The 21,833-nt window shown below is 43.8% G+C and overlaps 1 protein-coding gene across 1 annotated transcript; it reads left to right on the forward strand.

The window, feature by feature from the left end:
• Positions 1-5,983: 5,983 nt before the first annotated feature.
• On the forward strand, positions 5,984-19,112 carry LOC149510544 (ATP synthase protein MI25-like). The gene is made up of 2 exons (XM_089757547.1): positions 5,984-6,355; positions 6,466-19,112. Exon 2 carries the CDS (start codon positions 18,129-18,131, stop codon positions 18,765-18,767), a length of 639 nt encoding a protein of 212 aa, XP_089613673.1. The 5' UTR covers positions 5,984-6,355; positions 6,466-18,128; the 3' UTR covers positions 18,768-19,112.
• The last annotated feature ends 2,721 nt before the right edge of the window (positions 19,113-21,833 follow it).

Raw genomic sequence — 21,833 nt, forward strand, 5'->3', positions numbered from 1 at the left:
CCAGGAATGTCGCCCAAAGGCCTTGTTGACGCAGCGCCCGCTGCCGGTAAGCCAATCCCCTTTCTCGCTTCGGGAGCGCTGCCCGTGTGCGAGCTTAGCAACCCTATTTAAGTTAAGCAAATCCCTGTTCAATGTAAAAAAAGAATAAACAGATGAAAGAGACTTACCTTCGCCTGGAAAATAGAGAATAGGGCCCATGACATACACCTTTCTTTTCCACAAAAATATCTCAAAAAGCGTTGGGGGGACAACTGATTCGTTGTGAGGACCATTAACTGAGATTTGAACTTCTTGTCTTGCAAATGCTGGTAGATCCGTGTTCATTGTTCTTACCGGAGGGAATCATAAATAGTAGCCCAGTCAACCTCTTGTCAAATCAAGACCTTAAAGAGTAATCAATCTATATGGAACAACGGTAAACTCATCTTACCGGGCGAAAGGGTTAAAGTAAAGGAAATCCAACAAGTCAAAACCATCCCGAGGCTCTTTTTCGTATTCTTAGATATCAGAAAGGTGCCCCAGGCCAACGGGTGATAGAAAGACTATCCAGTACAGCAGAGAGAGTCTACTTGAAGGTAAGAGCTATAGGAGCCCTACTTAAGGCTTCTACAGTATAGTATCAAGATATTATCCGAGAGAGATCCCTTGTCTTTGTCGCCTACCTCTCTTCTCTATAGAATAGCACGATAGAAGCCCTAACCTATAGCAACTGTAAATATCGAATAAAGTCTCCGCTCTTTAGATCAGTCCATCCGTAGTGGAGGAATTCCGGTCAATTTTTCCTAAAAGTATAGGACCTTCCCCATAAAGAGGGTTTGTTCTTCCTTTTCTAAAAAGGATGATGAGCGACAATGACATGAATTCAATACTAATAATAAGCCCGCCGCTGAAAGAGACCGAAGAAGGTTCAACTAGCGCTTCGGTGCGAGGATCAAATCCATACTCTTACTTCAGATAGTTAACGCTTTGCACGAGCTGAGACAGTGTAGATAGATCCAGATAAGGAAAAGATCACATTCCTACTCAAGACTGCTAATTACCTCAAAGAGGCGGATAAGGCCCAACAACCTAAAAGGCGGACAAGAGCTCTTAGTCCACGAATGCCTATTACTAATTAGTATTATAGCACCAGCCCTTATGTAGCATCAGGAAAGAAAGTAAGCCAAGGTCGGGAAAAAGAGCAAAGCCAAATGAAAGGTCTCGAAAGCCGGGTAAATAACGCAAAAAAATCAGAGAAGAAATCCAGTCTTGGGAAGAAGGAAAGGCAATAGCAGAAGAAGGGGAGCAATCAAATCGGCCTTAGAAAGCGGTAAAGATCTCAATCTAACCTCGTTTGGAGAGTAATTGCTTGTTAATGCAGTAAGCAGTTCGTTCGACTCGCTTGTGAATGCGATGCGGGCGGTCAGTCTTTCCGCTTAAAAGCTAATGTCTTAGAAAGAATTATTGCAGTAGGATAATGGCTAGGAGGATTTGAAAGGCATTAAAATTTCCAAGGTTTAGCCAAGGCTTAGCTCGGGACCCCCACTACTCGTCGTATTTGGTTTGGTATTGCTACCGCATATGACTTCGAGAGTCATGATGATATTACTGAGGAACGTCTTTATCAGAATATTTTTTCTTCTCACTTCGGGCAATTAGCAATCATTTTTCTGTGGACTTCCGGAAATCTCTTTCATGTGGCTTGGCAAGGAAATTGTGAGACATGGGTACAGGATCCTTTACACGTAAGACCCAATGCTTAGAAATTACATAGTAGATATGGGATTTCTGATCTCGACTTGAGCTGTAGGTCAGTGATGATTTCAGCCAAAGAAAAGAGAATGCTATTGACCCGAACTCAACCTCTATGTATTCTACTCGTATCGTTAAGACTCATTCCACTGTGCTTTCAAGATATGAAAGAAGGGCTTACCTTATTCCACTGTCCTACGCACCCTTACCAAGCCTACTGTCCTCAACACCACTATATCCCTCCAGCATTTTTCGTTGCAATAGCAGTTTTATTGCTTGGCTATGCAGGATGGGTTCACGTGTCTAGTGGTTACCATTCCTTACCTTAGCTTTCGGAATCCGAGTATAAAGTATCCTCCAGGTGGAAGCTGCCCTTAGTCAACTGCTTTCTTCCTGGTAGCGGTGGAGCTCCTCTCTTCTCAAAGCACGACTGAGTTCGAACAACCAGGTCAATTCTTTCCTAGACGGGTGAGCCACTCGAGAGATTTCTTCTCCTAAGCTAAGCAGGACAGATGAACGAAGACTAAAGAAAAAAGCGAAAGAGCAGTACCAGAAAGAAAGTCCATTGGCGATCGATAGAGAATAGCGTACGTACTAGAGCGACCCGTAGCTCCATTGAAAAGATAACTACCCGCAGCTCACCTTCTTTCTTTCCTTCTTTACCTAGGAAACGAGATGAAAGGGCCCTTTAGACTCTACTTTGATCAGTAGATCAAATGAAATAGAACGGGATGCAATAGAAAGTCCGTCTTGTCAAAAGCGTAGGCTGGAAGAGCTCAGAAAGGAGGAACTCGCTAGCCCAAGAGAAAAAAAAAAAAAGAAACGAATAAACAACCAATTCTGTCCAGCAGAAATGGAATCAGAGGGGAACTCTTTTGAAGTGAAAATACCGATTCGAGCAGTAGAAAGATGGGACTACAATTCTTTCCGAGTTATGGTACATTCCCGGTTACAGAAGGAGGGTTAGGCCCAGGAGACTTTTTCAAAGTCCAGCCTACTCCAACTAAAAGGAAAGTTTCGCTACTCCTTTCTATGACCAGAACGGATTGTGATAACTTGAGCCAATCAAGTAAGATATGCCCAAGCCACTAAGTATTCCTTATGCGATTGACCAACCAGCCTCTTTTAGAATCATGTTCAACCTTTTTGAGAGACAAAGATCTGCATCTGCTCCATCGGAAAGAACTAATATTAGCCAAATAGAGTAGAAGCTGAGCCGCCTTTCTCCTATCTTCTACCCACCCGAGTTGCTAACCCTACACTTTCACCTACGTTTTCACCCACGATTTCTTCGCTTAGCCTTTCTTTTGGACCTCGCCTTTCTGGACCTAGCCTTAGAACATTCTAGCTTTGAAGGAGCGATAGCCGCTCGACTGACCCTTGAACCTAACCCTCGGAGCGAAAGAGTTGAGGTTTGAAGGCAAAATCCGATAAGGTTAGGCACCCTTGATTGGAATCTCTTTGCCATCGGCATCCTAGCAATCAAAAGAATAGAACATGGTTGACCTTGCTATTGGGACTTAGCCCATACAGGCTAAACTTATCACCCCACTGGCATGGAAGAGGACAGAATCAACTGCTATAGAAGAAGAAGCTGCACATTCAATTCATCTTCCTCGATAAATTACTTTTGAGCGGACATCTGAGATTCATTTTCAAGCTATAGGCACTAAATAAAATAGGAACTGAGACCTGGTCTGGTACCCACGAGCAGAGAGATCAGAAGAACGCACGTTAGTCCCGCCTTTCTCAAGTAAGAATTTTGCTTTGTTGGTTCATTTGACGATGTAAAGTCTCCTTCTTTTCTTGTAAGGTAAGGATTCTTTGTGTTGTCAGTATTGTATCGAGTGGATTGGGGTCTTTCACCTTAAGACATAAGACTCTCAGTAAGCCTTTCATTCAGGGCCTAATCCTTGTATTGCTAAACTCCCTCCCGAAGCAAGGGCTATCGAGTTTATGTGCTTACAGGTCTTGTTTCACCATTGATTGGTCTATCGGCAAAGGTTAAATTTCCTTTGGCTTGAGGTGGAAAAAAATCTGAGAACATAGATCTCGTACGCTTTCCATCTAGTCTCTTATCTTTCCTGTTCAATTTAAGATTTAGGCTCAAAAGAAGGTTTTGCACATTCTATTCATGCCCACCGTTCTTCCTGGGTTCGAGATCCTTACATACGGAGATATGAGTCGAGATCTGAAATGACTTTGAAGAATCTACTTATCAAGCCAGTACTATTCTTGTATAATTGCGTATCAAATCAAATATACGTTATATAAAGTCAATTCATCCTGGATCTTCTTTGGCCTGTTGGCGTAAGCCAAGTTCACTTAATATCATAAGAGAAGATGAAAGGTGCTTAAGAGCAAGAAGACCGAGACCTATTGCTCAAGTCTGGTAAAGTCGAGATCATAAAGAGCCTTTCGAAGGGCATCCTCTTCGTAACGACCAAGATGTAGTAGGAGTGTCCGTATATGGTGATTACGGGCACGGAAACCTGAAATATCATAAATAGACAGAAAACCCCTAGGCTTCTCTTGATGAATGGTTTTGAACCCGTGTAGAGAATAGCCCGCCTTGATCGGGAGGGATTGGTGTCGATGCTGCCTGGTGATAGAATGATAATCGAAGAAGAAGAGGAAGTCTTTGCTGTGGTATCCCCTAGATATCACTTATGTACGACATCTGTAGTAGTGATTTTCTCTCTGCCCCAGGGCAAACCTCGAAGAATAAGGGGCTTATGTATCACCTACAAGCTAACCTATTAGGCTCTTCAAAGCCCTAATCTGGGAGTCCGGACATAGGCGAGCACCATCTTTTATGCGATCAGCAGCTAGTCCGCTTTCATTCTACATGCGAGGAAAAAGCGGATAGTAGCTCTTATGTCAGCTGAGGTTAGGGGACACCCTATTCGATGCTTTATATACGCTAATCCATCACTTGACTCAAGCCGGTGAGGGAACAAGAAAGAATGATGTTATTTCATTCCGCATTCTCATGTCATCCATTGCCGAAAGGAGCCTCAGCCTATACCGTAGGGCTTCCCAAGTCTCTCGTTGACCCGGTCAGGTCTTGCAGAGCCTCAAAAATAAGAATCAAGGCTTACTCAAATAACAACTTGAGTGTACTCAATTAACAGCAACCCGGGATCTCTCATCATTCCGAAGCTGGTGTCCCTGCCAGCTCCAACACAGCTGGTCCAAGCAATAAAGCCCTCAACCATCAGTTCCTATGCGGAATCCCTCCCAGCAAGTTCAACAGCAGCAATTGGAAGAAAATCAAGATAATTGTATTAACTCCACTGCGCAATCTAAGAACCTTGCTCCCTCTGCCTTCGGCTCTTCTTCATTGAAATCCGGGACAACCATCACCGTCGAAGGCTTTCCTTTCACATTTTTTTTCCCGAGAGTAGTCCTATGCTTCTTTCTAGCTTGGCGCATTTGCTTTCCTTGAGTTTTGGCTAGTTATCAGTCTTCCCGCCTTGTCAGCTTTCCAGTTTTCTCATCTAGTAGATCCATGTAAACCTTCCCTTAATAAGCACCTTCTTTATGCTCAAGTCTGACGAATGCCGTTCATGAGCTGGTAAAGTCGAGATCAATCAACAATCAACTGGGATCGGATCGCCACACCAGGCTTTCCTGGTGAAAAGAGTCGCTTTCCTTACTGACTGAACACCTTCCCTCGGCCCTCAGCTATCACGAACCACCCAAGCGACTGTCCCTTCGTACGTAGATCGTCTGTCGTTAGTTGAATTCAATTCCGAAATGTACTGCTTCGAGTCTCTTTAGCAAGCTCCCTCATTGAAAGATTGGATTGATAAACCTGCGCCCACAGGTGCCCTACTGGGCCGGTCCACGTCTGGCTCTGGCGTAAGATCCAATCTGTAACTGAACGAAGAAAACAATTGAGCTGATCTTTCATTCGGAAATAAGGGTTTGAATCTTTCCTTTTCTTTTTTTGAAGGGCAAGACACGTCCACAAGTTTTGGATACGACTATACTGGTTTCGAAGTTGACAGGGTTCCCAACCTTGGCATCGGTTCAGTTCACTCGAGATCAGTGCTCAATGCTCTACTCAATCGGTATGGGCTCAAGGCTCAACCCGATAAGGGATCATAGGGAATGGGATCGATCTAAGCTAAGGTTAAGGTATGGGCTCCACACCGTATTCAGTACAAGGCGATCAAGCGAAATTGAGATGATATGGCAATGCTCTAAGCGAATAAAATAATTTGATCACGAGAAATGATGGTAGACTCAAGATATCATCAAATGAAATATCCGAAAGGATAATGCTGCAATAGAATAAGAGGAGTTCAGTCGAAGTAATCTAATAAGTTCAATCCTATCCCGTAGAGAGAAAGAGAAGGGATTCACGGGCAGAGTCATCATGACCTTTCTCCCTTCCCCACCACAAGCTCAAGCGTTCTCCTATTTAAAGAAGCGATTCGTGAAACAAGGGATGAGCGTTGACCAAGCAGTGGAAGCGGCGAAAGAAGAAGCCCTCTTGCGCAGCCTCGGGTAAGGGCCTGCCTTCCCAGCTAAAGCATATGAGAGGAGAAAGAGGATAGCGGTAATTAGCTAGGCACCTAAAGCCCTGGTATTGAGCCGGGTTGATTCACTGGGATATGTAAGAGCTCGATCTAGTTCCCATGGGGAATTCCCTCTTCATGTTCATATTTAATAAATAGAGTGTCATGGGTCTAATTACTAATTACAGAGTATGCTTCTTTCTTGTAGCTTGACCGACTCGTCTGTGCCATTGGGTATGAATCGACTTATGTTATGAATTGCTTCGATCTAAGCGTGTAATCATTGCCCTGGTCTCGAAAAATCATACCATAGCTGGGGCTGCTCATTTCAGGTCTTTTCTTTCACTCGCTTGGAAGCAATCGTGTCCTTCTGCTACCTAAGGAATAAATCCAACTTCGAAGATTCCCCGGACCTGACCTTCTGGCAGAAAAGACTTCGGAATGCCTGTTATCTCCTTTGAGCTGATCTCATCTTAACACATGCAGGTCGATCAGTTCGCCCTTAAGAAATAGGCTTCTTCGCTTCGGTTCGAATCCAAAAGGCCCCCATCCCTCTTTAGAATATCATCTTCTTGTTTAAGTTGAATTAGACAATATGAGCCTTTACTAGAAAGCATTAATATTAATAGGATTGACTAGTTTAAGTTAACCAGCTGTGTACAATACAAAGGATAAAGGCCAGAGAACCAATGGCGGAGATTGTTTGTGCATCAATTAGATGGCTTATACACTGGATATTTCCTATTATCATATCATTCCTACAAGAGATAGAGAGACATGTATAAGAATTGTTAATCAGGCGCTTAGAGCACAACTTTCTGCATAAGAGGAGGAAGGGCAATCTTGCTTGGCTAGCTCCCTTAATGTGGAAGGCACGATAAAAAGAGGTCTAAAGGGTAGACCAATAGGCTTTCCATCCTTAGCATAGAAAAAATACAAGAGCAAGAGAGAGTAAACTACCGAATGAACAACCGATCCGCAAGCTGAGTATATTGAATTGAAAGAAGGGCCTGGTTAATCCTCGGCAATGTGTTAATTCTATTTTTTGGATTCCTATTCGCCCGAAAAGCGGCTTTTCATCGAGATCTTACATGCCCAATCTTTGCGATCCAATCATAGTGTTGGCGGAGAGGATTTCAACAAAATGAAAGAGTGCGAGCTAGTTCACTAGGCTTTAATCCAGGTGGTATAGAATATCCCCCTAAGCCTATTGTCTGATGGTTTTTATAATCTTCTTACAGAATAAACCATCGGTATGAAGGTTGATCTCTAACTTAACCCCAAAGGAGTGGTGTCCATGAATGAGATTGCGAAGGCTCCGTGCATCCCCCGGTTTAGCCGTAAAACACAAACAATGCAATGCCTTGATTGATGTCATAGTTTAGCTCAATTAGAGTAGATCATCTAATGAGCCGGACTGACGAAATAAATGAGTGGATAAGCTCCAAAAAGAAATCCTGCATCAGGTCATCTGTGTTGAGGAGAGTATGTATACACGTACTAGGCCTTGTTCTCTTTAATGCTCGAATCTTCTCCTTGCTCTAACGAACGAGCCCTCTCAAATACTTAAGCCGAGCAATTGAAGCTGCTCCTTGCTATCTTGGAAGCTTTCTAAAGTACGCTCGATTGGTGCATTAAGTTCAGACTCTCTCTTGGTATTCCGCTGGTTACTGCTACTGCACTACCATTTCTTCAAGATTAGGCAGGGTCCATTGGATTGTAGCAATCATGAATGCAAAGGGTCTCCGTCATTCAATAGCTCACCAGGTCTTGCTCTTTTAGATCCGTCTACTGTTTTAAATACTTGATACACTTTTAGGATCTCCTTAAATGAGAGTTCGACGATTCCTTTCATAGCTAAAAAAATGTTTTTTCCTTGCTCGAATAGCCTTTTGAGGAGCCTTGGAGGAACGGTAGAAATCCATAGGCACTTGCATGTTATAAGGGGCGATTTTCCTTCTGCGTGGGTCAAACTCAATCTCTCTATGCAGCAAGGTGTGGGAAAAAATGGATCTTCAACCCCTCGCCTTGTGATGCTGAAGAACCGATTCACTCAGACGAGGATTCCAGAGTTTGAATGAAAGGCGGCATAAAGCAGAGCAGCATTCCACATCACTTCCTTACTAAGTTTCAGGTGCGTAGCGGAATCCCAATAAGTCTGTTTTTGAAAAGGCGTGGCATATTACTGTTAATTCAGAGAAAAAGTTCCTCGCCAGGGCACGTAGTCTTGCTCTTTGCTGTAAGAGCTAGTTGATTCCAGCAAAACAGGAGGCCTCAACTCTCTCTAGCCGATTGAACTACGTTCTCTTTAAGATTTGTTGATTCGATGTTATGAAGTTATCGTCTCCATAAGAACTAAGAGCATAGGGTCATGCATAGAAAGAAGCTCCCTCAATGTCCTAAAGAAGGGAGCACTGCGGGCTCCACGGCAATTCCACTTCATTCCTTCTTACCTTACATATGAGCCAGCCAAGCCAAGGGACTTCCATACGAGAGATGTCTTATTGTTTTTCAACAGTTGCGAAAATGGCAGCCCGAGTTCCGTTCCTATGGAGTACATGAAGAAAGAAGGACTTAGCTAGTGGTTTTGAGAAGCCTCTCCATATGGAAAAGCGAAAGACAATACTTGCTTTTTAAAAAAGTCTTTATTTTGAAGATGATTTAATGGAAATGATCTCAGTAATTACTGAATCTGAATAAGGAGAAGGAGACGAGATTAAAGCAGAATATGCATGGAAGCCAAAATCCTGTGCTGTTTGCAAGGAACATTTTTCTTTTAGAAAGGTTTTTTAAGGGGAAAAAGAAGGTTGTAGCAGATTTGTAGTTCTAAAGAAAGAACTTTACTTTATCATTCTCTCTTTGCGGAGAGTGCAGGAGGAATCTTATTTTCTCTTCAAATTATGGTAAGAAGAAAGAAGGGGGGATATGAATGAGTCACATCATCCTGATGCAGGAGTCAATATGGAAGTTGCTGAACAGGCAATCTTTGAGAGTTTGCTCTCTGATAAAGAAGAATGAGAAAGAAGGGGCAGTAGTCCTATCTCTTATCATATGTCTCCAAAGAGAGCTAGACAAGCAGCTGCTGGAGTTGCTGCTCTAATTACTAATTTAAGAAGAATACAAAAAAGAAAGTGATTTCATACTTGGGTCTCTAAGAAGGTTCCTTCCCTTTCACTTCTCTTTGAGTTCCTATGTTCCTTGGATCCCCTAATAGAGCTCATTTCCAATACCTGATTGTTCATAAAAGACTTGCTGGTAGATTGGTTTGAATCAAGCATGTGCTCTCAAGTGTTGTTCTCCACTCAGCTTTCATTTAAGATGGAGGTTTTTTACAAAAATCCCATCAAGTGTGCTTATGGAGCTAGAGAAGAGGAACTTTTAGTGACTCCAAAGATAAAGTGAACTGAACTTGATTAGCTGGGAGAAGGTTTGCCTTCCTCTTTCCTCTAGCTGAAGGTGGTTTGGGCATAAGAAGGCTGAAAGATGTAAATGATGCTTGCCTCAACAAATTGGCTTGGAAGTTGCAAACTAGTGAAACCCTTTTTTTTGGCTGGATGGACTGCTTACCGATTACGACTTGGAGTGCTGCGAAGGCTGGTATGTCTGTCTGCTAAACTGGAAAGCGCACGATACACTCCGGGGGCGAGGCCAGTTAGACATGACGGAAGAAAGACACTTACAAGACTTTAAGAAGACTTGGAATGGTACCAGAATCAAAAGCATTGCCTCGAAGGCTTGAACCGATGGAAAGCACAGCAGGGCCGACTAGGGCAATTTATCAAAGGCTGAACCCCCGCTAGACGAATGGACCAGATACCCGTAACTACATTTTCTCGATCGTAATTTCCTGCTTTTCATACGACATTGAATAGGAAGGGATTAGGGACTGGATATGTACATACCCTTATCCTTAGTGGGGTCTAGGTCTACTTCCTTTCCCTTTCTTGCGGAGGATTAAGCAGTAGATAATACCCAAGCATGGGAACTCGGATACTAGATCATCCACGATAAGCCTCTCATCCCTCGTTCCATGGTGGAGTGATTTGATACCTTTCCCAGTTCGAGAAAAGTAGCCATAAAGTTCCTAAATCCGGGGAATCCATTTCTTCTGTAGTAAGGCCTGTGGTAGGGCAAGGCAAGAAGGAGTTCCTGTTCCTTAAGTTAGGGTCGATATAATTGTTTATTACTCGTAAGAGAAGGGTGGGATATGTTCTGAATAAATGCCTTTTTAAATTAGAAAGCTCGAAAGAAAGTCCTTTTGTATTGTACCCTGAGCACCTGCTCTTGTAGCGAGGTTCCTGACGTTTCACTCCTTCACTTCATGCCTTTGATAGAACGGAGATGGGAATTAGGCTGCAGGTAGTACTACTACGCTCTTTGCGCTCTTTGCAAGATTCTCAGCGGGAGAATGCCCCCTTTCCCCTTTCTCCATCTCCAATTCCAGAGAGATATCCTTTTAGACGCTCTCCTGGTTATGTTGCATAACTAATATCCAATTTCACGGAATACCTTAGAAAAAGGGCAAGCTCACAATGAAAGGAAGCTAGAGTGTATACTGGTGAGACAGAATATGGCAAAGTCGGAGATCTCGTCACATGTCTGTTGAGAAAGTAACTGCTTGGGTGCTTCCATTTCAATCTTTCTTCTTTCCCTTTTCCCGGGTTCCTATGAGATTGGGCCCTTGACTCATCCTTTTATTCCCTTTCAAAAATAATGAAAATAGACAAAGCAAAGAGAAGAACTTATAGCCCAGATAAAGACAGACCCTACTTATATTCAAAGGTACCACAAAAGATAGGAAGACACGCGCTTATTCAGTTTGAAAGACTGTTAAAGGAGTTTGTTGGGGGCTTGAGGTTCAAGGTAGAATACGAAAGATTCTATAGAGTCTGGGCCGGGTTCCCCTCATTCACCATCTGGTAACCCAAGAACTCTTTCTTGAAATCTAAGGAACTAGTCCCGTAAAGGAGCACTGATGCAACTCTTTCATCCTTTCCTTAGCTCTAGTAGGGACAGTACCGCAATGAGCGGTAGGGCCCGAGACCACATTCCTTATATTATAAAGGAGGTTCTCTTCACTGTCTATAGGTAGGGACTATTTCAATCAGAGCATCCTCTCTCTCTTTGGGAGAATCTATAATTGGAAGAGGTTCAAAAGAGAGAAGCAGAATGAGTCGGCTTTACACCGGGGCATAACATAACAGAGATTTCCTTCAATTTCTATTAGAAGGAAGAAGCTATCTTGTTGGTGACAAGGGAATGAACGGAAGTGGGAGAGCAGATTGGGAATACCACTAGCATTGGGGAGAACACCCTAGCGGGTATGGGTACCAGAACTCAAAGAGCAAGACAGTGGAAAGATCAGCAGTCGGATACTTTGTTGAAGAAGCAGACATGTTAGGTACATGTCTTTCTTCTCACTACAATATGACCTAATAGATAGATTCACCTTAAGATTTCACGAACAAGGGAACAATGGATCGAGTAAATAGGAATCGGGGAGGAATCGAACCTCCCGGCCGGCTAGCCCGCGTTCGTTCCAACCGATCTGCCTCCATCCTCCTCGAAATGCTGCTTTCCTTGTGCCCCAAAGTGTCTTCTTATTCTATGCTGCTTCTCATCTCTCGGTCCTTTGCCAAGAGGCGCAAGTGTTAGACATCAATTAGCCTTCTATTCTACAAGGGATTCATTGAAGCAATCTACCTCTGAGAAAAGTGGCCTTTGCGCCTAAGGTGCAAATCCAGACCAAAAGATTCAAGTCGGACCAAAGTCAGGTAAAGAAAGCGTACCAAACACGAAAACCTCGAAACTTCAACGAAAGCTAATCGAAACCTAATTCAAATAGTAGCAAGTCGAGGCGCTCGCTTGGACAGGAAGGGAGATCCGCCCAAGTACTGAGTTCCCCTATTTGAAAATAGATATCTAATAGGTCCTCGGCGGATGCCGTCTCCCCCTGCAACCGCTGCCAGGCTATTTTATATGTATTAGTTGGTACGCTTCGATCACTCCCACCCGACAGGAAGACCCCCACTTTTGCGTACACGTCCCGGCGGAAAGGAGTGAGATCTTCTGGCGCCGCGGGTTGCGGATTTGCTTCACCAGCACCATATCGCTGACGTTAAAGTCCCGAGGCCTCCTACCCCTGTCTGCCCACTTCTTCATCGTTTGAACAAAGTCTGGTTCTAACGAGCCAGGAGTTGTTCCCAGTGAAAAGGAATTTCTAGAGTCCGACTTCCCTGCGTTAAGCATATAGCACATTCATCAATAGAGGAAGAAGTAGATGGACCATAATCGGATGTGGGAGGATATCTCATACTCAAGAAGGAGCTCTGCTCTCTCTTATGCAATAGCTCAGTAAAGAGTTCATTCTTTGACTCCTCTCCTAGTATGAGTGTGAAAAGGCAGTCAAGCAAGGAAGGACAGTGCGATAACAAGCGATTTGTGATCAATAATCCACCGGATTCAGTACCAATCAATGGTGGATCCTCAACTTAGACAGTTGAATTTGGGTATGAAAGAAAGGAAGCGAGCTATTGCAAGCAACCTAGCGGTAAGGGCACTTCTTCCTTCTAAATCTAAAGACAAATTCAATCTCTTCCCTTCAAGTCCAATTCTCTGATCTTAAGACTGACTGAATCAAGCAAGTCAACTTGAACTCCGCCAATGCCTCCAGACTTGACTGAATTGACTGAAAGCGCTTAGTTAGTCGGGAGATAAGACAACTCTTCTATAAAGCGGAATTCCAAACCGGAGAGTGAGAGTTTCAGATTCTCATCAAGCTAGGCATCCAATCCATGACTTTCCATCTTTCTCCTTCGATCCGCCTATGAACTATGACTCTTGACTTGACTGATAGCTTTTAGCCTAAGGGCGAACTCCCTTTCAACTATGAGATTCCCTTACCCCCACGAAAAAAAAAACCTCGTATGCAACCAAGTCTCCCTGGCTGGATGTAGAGAGGCCTGCAACTGACACTGGCAAGGAAAGAAGTAAACTACTAGATTAGATCTTATTGCAAGGCTAGGCGAAACCCTATTTGAAGTTGGAAGACTGGGAGAAGTTATTTTATTAGGACTGGTAGGGAATTTCAATATCAGGTTCAGGCTTTCCTCAAACTCAGTTTTGAGCTAGCGGGAAATCTTTCCTCTTTTCTTTTGACTTACTGAGAGATTAGCTATGGCTTACTTTAGGCCTTAGAAAAGGGCTTAACAAGAGATTAGTAGCCTCCCAAGAATCAAATAGAGAAGGACGGACTGGCTCGCAAGAGAGAAGGAATGAAACGGGGGGGAATGCCTTAGGAGGGGCAGGTAGTTGGAAAGGAACTCAAATTTCCACTGACTCACATGGAAAAGCAGGGGGACGTCATGCCCTTAGACTCGAAATAGATTAACTTCCTAAAAAAAGCACACTCTCTTAGAGGCATTCCAAAAAGGGCTGGCCGGGCCCATATTTGATAGTATCCATAGAAAGCTCTCCTATAAAAATGAAAGTAAGCAAATCAATTCCCTGAAGTGAAACGAATTCTCTTTTTAAAATGGAAAGATCTTACCCGCTCTCCTAAGGTACACGAAGTTACTGGCCTATATTGAAAACTTGCTTTTGCTTGAGAAGATAACCCGCTATCTTTGGGAAGACAGGTAGACTTCTACAACTACTCGGTCTACGCCCTACTGATACACTTTCTTTACACAGGGGCTGAGACAGGCTGGCTGAAAGAGGAGAGGAAGGGGCTTGAGATACTCCTGCGCTTTCAAACTCACTTGCCCGCCGCTTACTTGCTCACTCTCAGGCTTGCCTTTGACCTTGCCTGCTTGTGCTTGAAAACTTGCTTGCTCACAGGATGGATGGCTTCTTCGCCTACCGCATCAAGCTAAGAAGAAAGAAGAGGAAATCCAGCTGACAATCAATAATAGCTTCCAATCGCAGAATAAAGCTTCCCCAAAGCAAAGGCAAGCAGGTAAGCAAGCCAGTGTAAGTCCCCTTCCCAGGGGGTAATATGCCAGTATCAGTCCCTTTTACAGTCTTTTCTCCAGTGCTATCATATTTCCAGCCGCCTATTTATTAGACGCATATCTCTTCCAGCCAGTTTCCTTGCAGCCAGTTGGACTTTCTTTCCTTCTCCTTTCCTGCCACAGTTTCCCTCTTGCTAAGAAAAAGTGCTTCCCACTCCCCCTTGTTAAGCCCTTGCTTGTGTAATCCAGTATCAAGTAAGCCTTTACCGAAGTCCCTCTCTCTTATTATGGTACAGTAACTGCGTCCCTTACTTAGGCTAGTAGGGATTTTTTTTTAAAGCAAGGGATAGAGCTTTTTTGGATAGCCGGCGGGATATTCAAAGTTAAGAATAGAATAGGACTGAATCTTACCTGTGATATTTATTCTTTTATTACTTGTAAAAGATTTCCTACAGCCCTAGGAGAATTTCCTGCCGAGGGCTTCTATTGGGAAGACTACTTCAATTTCTTCCCCTTTTTTCTTCCTCTGCTTTCTGGACCTGAAGTAATTCTTGCGAGTGGAAAATGTTTTGCTTTGGGAGTGCTGCTATTCCCTTTCCCTCCTTCGTCAGTCGAGTGGTTAGGTGAAAGGAAAAGTCTTACTCTTATAAGACGGAGAGGGCGTACTTCTTGTTCATACGAGTTAAAATATCCCTATCGGTCTTCGTAATTGATTCCCTTCCCCCTGTAAGGCATTCCCAGTTCCCTTCCAGTAATTTCCATCAACATTGAATCCTAAGAGGGTAAGAGGGCAAAGCAGCTCCTCTTCAAGCGCAAGTCAAATCCAGTGATAACGCCATGCATTTCTAGGCCTAAGCCCTGTAATGTTGATCCAATCCAGTTCTATTGCTAAGCCCAAGGAAAGCCCTGCCTTAAGATAATCCCAACTACCTGGGAGTTCTCTTCCATCCAGTCCAATAGGGGAGGGCTATATCTTTTTGCTAAACGATAAACGATAGGGCTATATATTTCCATAGTAAGGTAAGCGCATTAAGTTGACAGCAAGCAAGGGACAATCCATCCACTCCATCCCGTGGGAGAGTTCTCTTACAGCCATTTTTAGCCAGTGCCCTTGTACCAGCATTCGTACCAGTAGTTGCATTTCCACCAGTCCATCCTGTCCTTATCGCTACCCGCGAGCCAGTTGGAGTAGATAGCCCCAAGTAGTTGTCTAAGTCCCATGGTAATCCCTTTATTAAGCCATTGCTAATCCATTTTTGTTGGGTTAGAGGGATGGGATTTTGATAGCGTTGTTTAGTGCTTTCCTTTCCTGTCCTGCTTTTTTACCTGGACGAGTTCCCGCCTAGATCTTATTTCCAGTTAAAAAAATATATAATAGCAATAGGCAATATGCAATATTTCTTACTCTATCTAGCCAGTCTTGTAGTATTATCTACCATATTTCAATAAGTTTCTACCAGTTTTCCCAATACCAGTAGTAATAGAGAGTTTCTCACCTGGGCTTATCAGAGTGTGAGACTAGCCCTTGGATTCGTTCTGCCTGTAATTCTATATCCCTTCGTTCTGCTTTCTCTCCTCTATCTCTTCCATCCCTTGTCAAGCCTTTGTGTAAGTGTTAGAGGGTTAAGTGAGCAAGACAGTGATAAAGAAAGTGCTTTGATCCTGTGAGCAATCGTTGCCCCTTAGTAATCCCTCAAACAAAAGAATTTCCCCCCTTATCCTTATCAGTCGAGTATTCATTCGAACCCTCTTCGCTTCACCATGTTCATTCCCTTTCTCACTGACTAGCTTTTCAGGAAATTTGATGGACCTGAACCGGCTTAAAATGAATCTAGCCCTTTATCCTTTGAGGAAAGAAAAAGAAAGAGTCCCGCCTTCTGGCCTGCTCTAGACCTTTACCCTTGTCTGAAAGATCCCATCGCTTGCTTATTTGCTTGCCCCATTTCAATACTTCTGCTTGAAAATGAACCTTAAGAATTTACCTAGCCTGGAGATCGAAGGGATGATAGGAAAGAAAGCGCTGTAAGATCGGTAGCTCGATAAGGGGATTAGAGAAGACTGGGCCAGCACTCACCTTATTTAAACAATGTTGAACTTGAAGAACGATAGGGTAAGAGAATAAAGCATATTCAATAGGGGCAGAAAGCGTAGTCCCTCCATTCTATATAGGTCTAAGGTGGTCTTCCAGTCTTATTCCAAAGCTGCCTATTAGAGTAATCCTAGAACTGCATCGAAAGAAACTCGCCCCACACTTCAACTCAAACTAAAACCTCGGGAAGGGATAAAGGGTTACGACTTAGAGGCAGAAGGATGCGCGCTTTCCTTATCTTACTTACTTGACTTCTCTAACTGCTTTTCTTTCCTTTGAGTAGATGGGGGGGCAGGCTCTGAAGAAGGATTTACAGAGACAGGGCAACTGCGGAACTCGCCTGGACCTAAAGGCTCCTATATACTGCAGCTAACCTCGTAGGGATCATTACGGTCGTTTGCATCGGCTGGAACTTATTCTCCAGGAAATCCACTACTTCCCCCTCGTATAGACATTTGCTCGCTTGGCACACTGAAGCTTGAAAGCCTTTTCCCCTTGGACAGCTATTGGAATGATACCAATTGGCACCTTCGCTACTAGTTGAATCAAAGCATTGGTATTGGTATTGGTCCCGTACTGGCTTTCAACCATTTGCCCTTCTTCCTTCGTTGACGTGCAAATCGCTGGTTAAAGATCAACTTCCGAGATCGTTGACTAAAATAGTGCCAGCTAGGGAAAGCCTATCAAGAATGGAAGAGCTTGGGAGACGGAGAAGAAAAAAAAGTCTGCTATAGCTAAATCCCCAATCGTTATTTTGATGTCAGCCGTCTTTATATGACATTTCACTGCCAGTAGTCAGCTTTCCAGTACCTGTAGGGCTCCTGCCACAAGGATGGCTAAGCTTGCCCCAGGACAGGAGTGGTATAAGGCAAGAAAGAAAAGTGCCATTTCCACCAACTCTTTACAATAGATTTATCGCTTCATCAGAGAAGCTGGAGCAGACCGATTAGTACCACAGGAGATTTTTGTACCAAAATAAGACAGATATAAACAGGACCCACAACTCATCGTCTGGTTTTGAAGAGTTCGCTATCTCCGAAGAAGTTGTGTTCTTTCCGTGGATACCTTCAAACAAGTAGAGGCGAAGTTGGAGCGAGGGAGCCTAGAAAGCCTTGCCCAGAGAACTCACTTATAGAAGAGCTTAGCTAAAAAGCTGACTTGTTGAAGAAGGGCTCCAACTCTTCTAGCATTTCTTTTCCCGTCCCAGACCACAGAAAGAGAATAGAAAAGGCACGGATCCCCTTTCTTTCCTTTCCCTGAGCCTGAGGAAAAGCGGCTTGTTGCTCCCCTTTCTTCTTTCTTGCTTTTCCAAAAGATCAATGATGAGTCAAGAAAAACACAATAGACCGTCTCTTGCACGACCACTACTTATAGGGAAGACTGAGCTCAGCCGTTCGCGTATGGTCTCACTTATTCGTTCCTGCTGTAAGCCTGTTGCCTGTTCGAAAGCCTTACCCGACAGCCAGTATCGTATCCTAGGTAGACCCAGAAATAGTTCAAGTAGTTTGGTGCCTTCCTTCTTGAATTGTTGGGCAGATCATCCAAGAATAAAGTCCGGAGAGGGAATAATCGACATAAGGAGAGACGTTGGGGAGGTTGAAATCATCTTTGATAATCACAGTTCTAGTAGCCATCAAGTATGTCCATCGAGACATTAGCGAAAGAACCGGAATGAAAAAGTGCTTCACTGCGCATATGCGACAACCGGCATATCTAACTAGAAATATCATAAGAGAAGACTTTTTCTTTTACGCCCAAAACTCCCATGTCTTCCGTTGGTCAACAACCAACAAAAGGAAACTCTAGTTTTTCACTAAAAGTACAGTGAAAATGTTGTCTCTCCTTTTTTTGGGGGGAGCGGAGAATGAAAAGAATGAAACAAAAATGAAATTGTTTTCCACGGCTAGAAATAGAAAGATATTATTTGCTGCTATTCTTTCCATTTGTGCATTAAGCTCGAAAAAGATCTCAATCTATAATGAAGAAATGATAGTAGCTCGTTGTTTTATAGGCTTTATCATATTCAGTCGGAAGAGTTTAGGTAAGACTTTCAAAGTGACTCTCGACGGGAGAATCCAGGCTATTCAGGAAGAATCGCAGCAATTCCCCAATCCTAACGAAGTAGTTCCTCCGGAATCCAATGAACAACAACGATTACTTAGGATCAGCTTGCGAATTTGTGGAACCGTAGTAGAATCATTACCAATGGCACGCTGTGCGCCTAAGTGCGAAAAGACAGTGCAAGCTTTGTTATGCCGAAACCTAAATGTTAAGTCAGCAACACTTCCAAATGCCACTTCTTCCCGTCGCATCCGTCTTCAGGACGATCTAGTCACAGGTTTTCACTTCTCAGTGAGCGAAAGATTTGTCCCCGGGTGTACGTTGAAAGCTTCTATAGTAGAACTCATTCGAGAGGGCTTGGTGGTCTTAAGAATGGTTCGGGAAGGGGGTTGTTCTAAAAGAAAGTGAAAATGCCATCTCTATGGACCATTCTATGTTCTATATTCGGTCTTCATAAATTCATATATAGGTTGAAGTTGATTCGGTGGCTCTTTAAATCGCTGGGAAACGCTCTTCAGGGTTGTGAGGAGGACCCTCTTCCGAAAGATTGGTTAGAGAGATTTATTTGGTACAAAAAACGCTTTTATGCTTTTCTTTTACTGTACCGCCTAATGATGGAGAGTATATGATGTACAGAACAAAGCGAAGGAAAAAAATCGGGGGAAAGGGGGTTCTCTTAAGAATAAAGAAGACGAATAGAAGATAATTCATGTTCATGCTAAGAGAAGAGCGGATCCAATACCAAGACGACTATCGAGAAAGCAAGCAATCTTCTTTTTGACTCATTCCATTCTTCTTCTGCTGAAATGCTATGGACGTCACACACAATCTAGAAAACGACTCAAAGTGGTTGTTGTGAACTCAGACCTTGAGAGAAGCCGCAGTTGACTGCTATTTCGGCCTAGACGATCCTTAGACGCACAAGGCGCTTCGAATTGTACAAGTCAGTCGTTCCTGGAGCTCTTCCTCTGTCCCCAATAGCCGATGGTTGAACTGAGCAAAAGAGACCTGATGCCATTTGCAATTGCAGTATCTTTTTCTGTAGTACAAGTACTAGGTGAAAGAGAGGGTCGACCGAAGGGAGACATATTTTCAATATTGCGATGAATAAGAATCCAACTAGAAAGCGCTTTTCTCTCGGGAAATGGGTGCTACTCAGATGCTTCACTGACATAATATTCATTTGTCTCAACTTGTCGAACCGCTACTCGAATCCTAAACGGCGGGAAGGGATCGAAAAAGAAGTTCCATGATACAGTCAGAAGATGATCGCTCTCTAGCTATTCAGTCTAATCGGAAGAAAATAGCTAGTCGCAAGAAAGAATAAAAGAGATGCTGCTATTGATGAATCATCTATGTATTCGACCGGGGCGCTGAAGAGCGAGAGTTCAGAAGTGCGACAAAAAAGAAAGGCTTGGAGACCTGAGGAACGAAGTGAGCTATAGATTGACCGCTGCCCCCTCGTTATGATAATGAATCATTCCCCGTGAGATTCGGGACAGGATTTCAGTCCGGGGCTTACTTGCTTTATAACCATAGAGCGAAATAGACCTGGCACATCACAAGCCATCTAACAACAAATAGAGAGTAGGGCATGTGACTCAGGCTTGCTTTCTTCAAATCTTGCGCTCTGAACTACACCCATCCTGCGATAAGGGTGAACGTGGAGAAGAGCATCAACAAAACTGTCGCCGCATGGATTGACAAGGAGCCACTGTTCAGACGAGAGTCAAAAAGTCAGGATGCCGGCAAAACAAAGCCTTTAGCGTGCCAAAACCCCGAGTAGCTTTCTGCCTACTCGGCTCGGACTAATCCTTCCCTACTAGAGAGAGTACATAAAAATCAGTAGATCCGTGTGGACTCAAAACCAGAGAGATTGCGATAGAAAAAAGTACTCTCGAGTGATCGAATGACTTAAAGAAAGCGGGTCGACGCCAGCTATAATGGTTGAAATCATCGCTCGCAGGTAACCGTTAGCGGGCTACAGTGCCTCGTAATAGTCGAATCTTGGATATAAAATAAAGAGAGCCCTCCCTTCGGTCGTCGTCGTCCCCCAAAGAAAAAGAAAAATAGGTCCCCCTGTATAGCTTACAAAGCCTAGGCCAGTGAAAGACGGGGGCATTTTACGACCCGACACAGGAAAAAGCGATAGGCGAGAGGGCAAAGACTGAACCTATCCCCAACGTAAGGGGGAACGGGCACTGCCAAAGCAGCTTTCTCTTCTAGGTCTAGGAAAGAACATCGTCCTGACAGACACGACTGGATTCGATTGATTGAAAGCCTTAGCTTGAGCCTTTTATCACTATCAAATAGAAAAAGGAAAAAGCACCACAAAAGGACCCCTGACTTATTAGCGAGAGTCGAGAATTCAAACCCCCTCGGGAGAAAGTGGTGATGATTGCCATGAATGCTGCTTCCAACCAAGATACTGTTCTCCTCGATGCGGTTCTTTTCCCGCGAGTTAGATTGTGCTTTCATACCCGGACTTCGCATATTACTTGGCACCTGCCTTCAAAGACATCTCTGCAAATAGCGGAAGTAATGTGATGTCTGATCTTTATCTTGCAGACATAAGATCGGGTGAAGAAAGTGCTCAATCAGACCTTCTTTTAGGTGGCCTGCTCCCTATATCAGATAGTGGGACCTCCTTGCTCTTCTTCTTGACCCTGAAGAAAGGGCGGGTTCACTCCGTCACCTATTGGGCAAGCGGCTTTGCTCTTCTATCCCATCCTGACTCGTACCTTCAACCGACATTGTCCTGTAAGGCAAGGCTGATAGCGCACTGGAAAAAAATCAATGCTTTCCCCGCCAGTGAGAGTACAGAGTAGGCTTCTTTCTTTCCGTAATCGGATATGAAGCTGCCGGTCAATCGGCCCCGCCGCTTGTGATATCGGCGATTGAAGGAGTTTCATGCTTGCTGATAGCCTGACTTTCCTATTTCCTGGGACTTTCTCCTCTTCTATAGCTTTCTGAAGCTAAAGACATTGCCATTGCCCGAATCGAATGTTATCCGCTTTCTTGGCTGAAACTGAACAGGCTGGGTGGGCACTGATAAGAAGAGTATGCCTGCAAAGCCCATTTTTTCTTTTTTTTTTCTACAGCTCCTTGATCTTTTTCGCCTGTTCTGGCTAACCCCATTCCAGTCTATTAGGCAAGGTCTGTTCGATTGAGCTTCTATTAGTCATCTTAGACAGCTCGGCAAGCAGCTGAACTCTTTTCCTCTTTCTTTTGCTTTGGATAGATCTCAAGGGCAAAGTACTCATTCCGGGCATGACTCGGAAGATGAAGAGGGGGCAGGCACTTCAGTCCAGTCCTATGGGTTCCTCATTTCCCTATGGTCGAGCGGTTTGGTTGGCCTGTGATGAAGAAGAACAACGATGATGACAATGGAGCTAGTCACGGAGCAACGTCATAGGTTACACTATGATCCCGATGCCTTCAAGCTCTGTTCGCCTACTGGTGAGAGAAGCAATC

The sequence above is a fragment of the Durio zibethinus genome, unplaced genomic scaffold, assembly GCF_047325235.1.
Source record: "Durio zibethinus cultivar Kanyao isolate XHJ-2024 unplaced genomic scaffold, ASM4732523v1 HiC_scaffold_30, whole genome shotgun sequence".
NCBI classification, from domain to species: Eukaryota; Viridiplantae; Streptophyta; class Magnoliopsida; order Malvales; family Malvaceae; genus Durio; species Durio zibethinus.

What these genes read in the sequence shown, in the direction of transcription:
- LOC149510544 (XM_089757547.1), top strand. Translation starts at nt 18,129, where the DNA reads ATGTTGTCTCTCCTTTTTTTGGGGGGAGCGGAGAATGAAAAGAATGAA.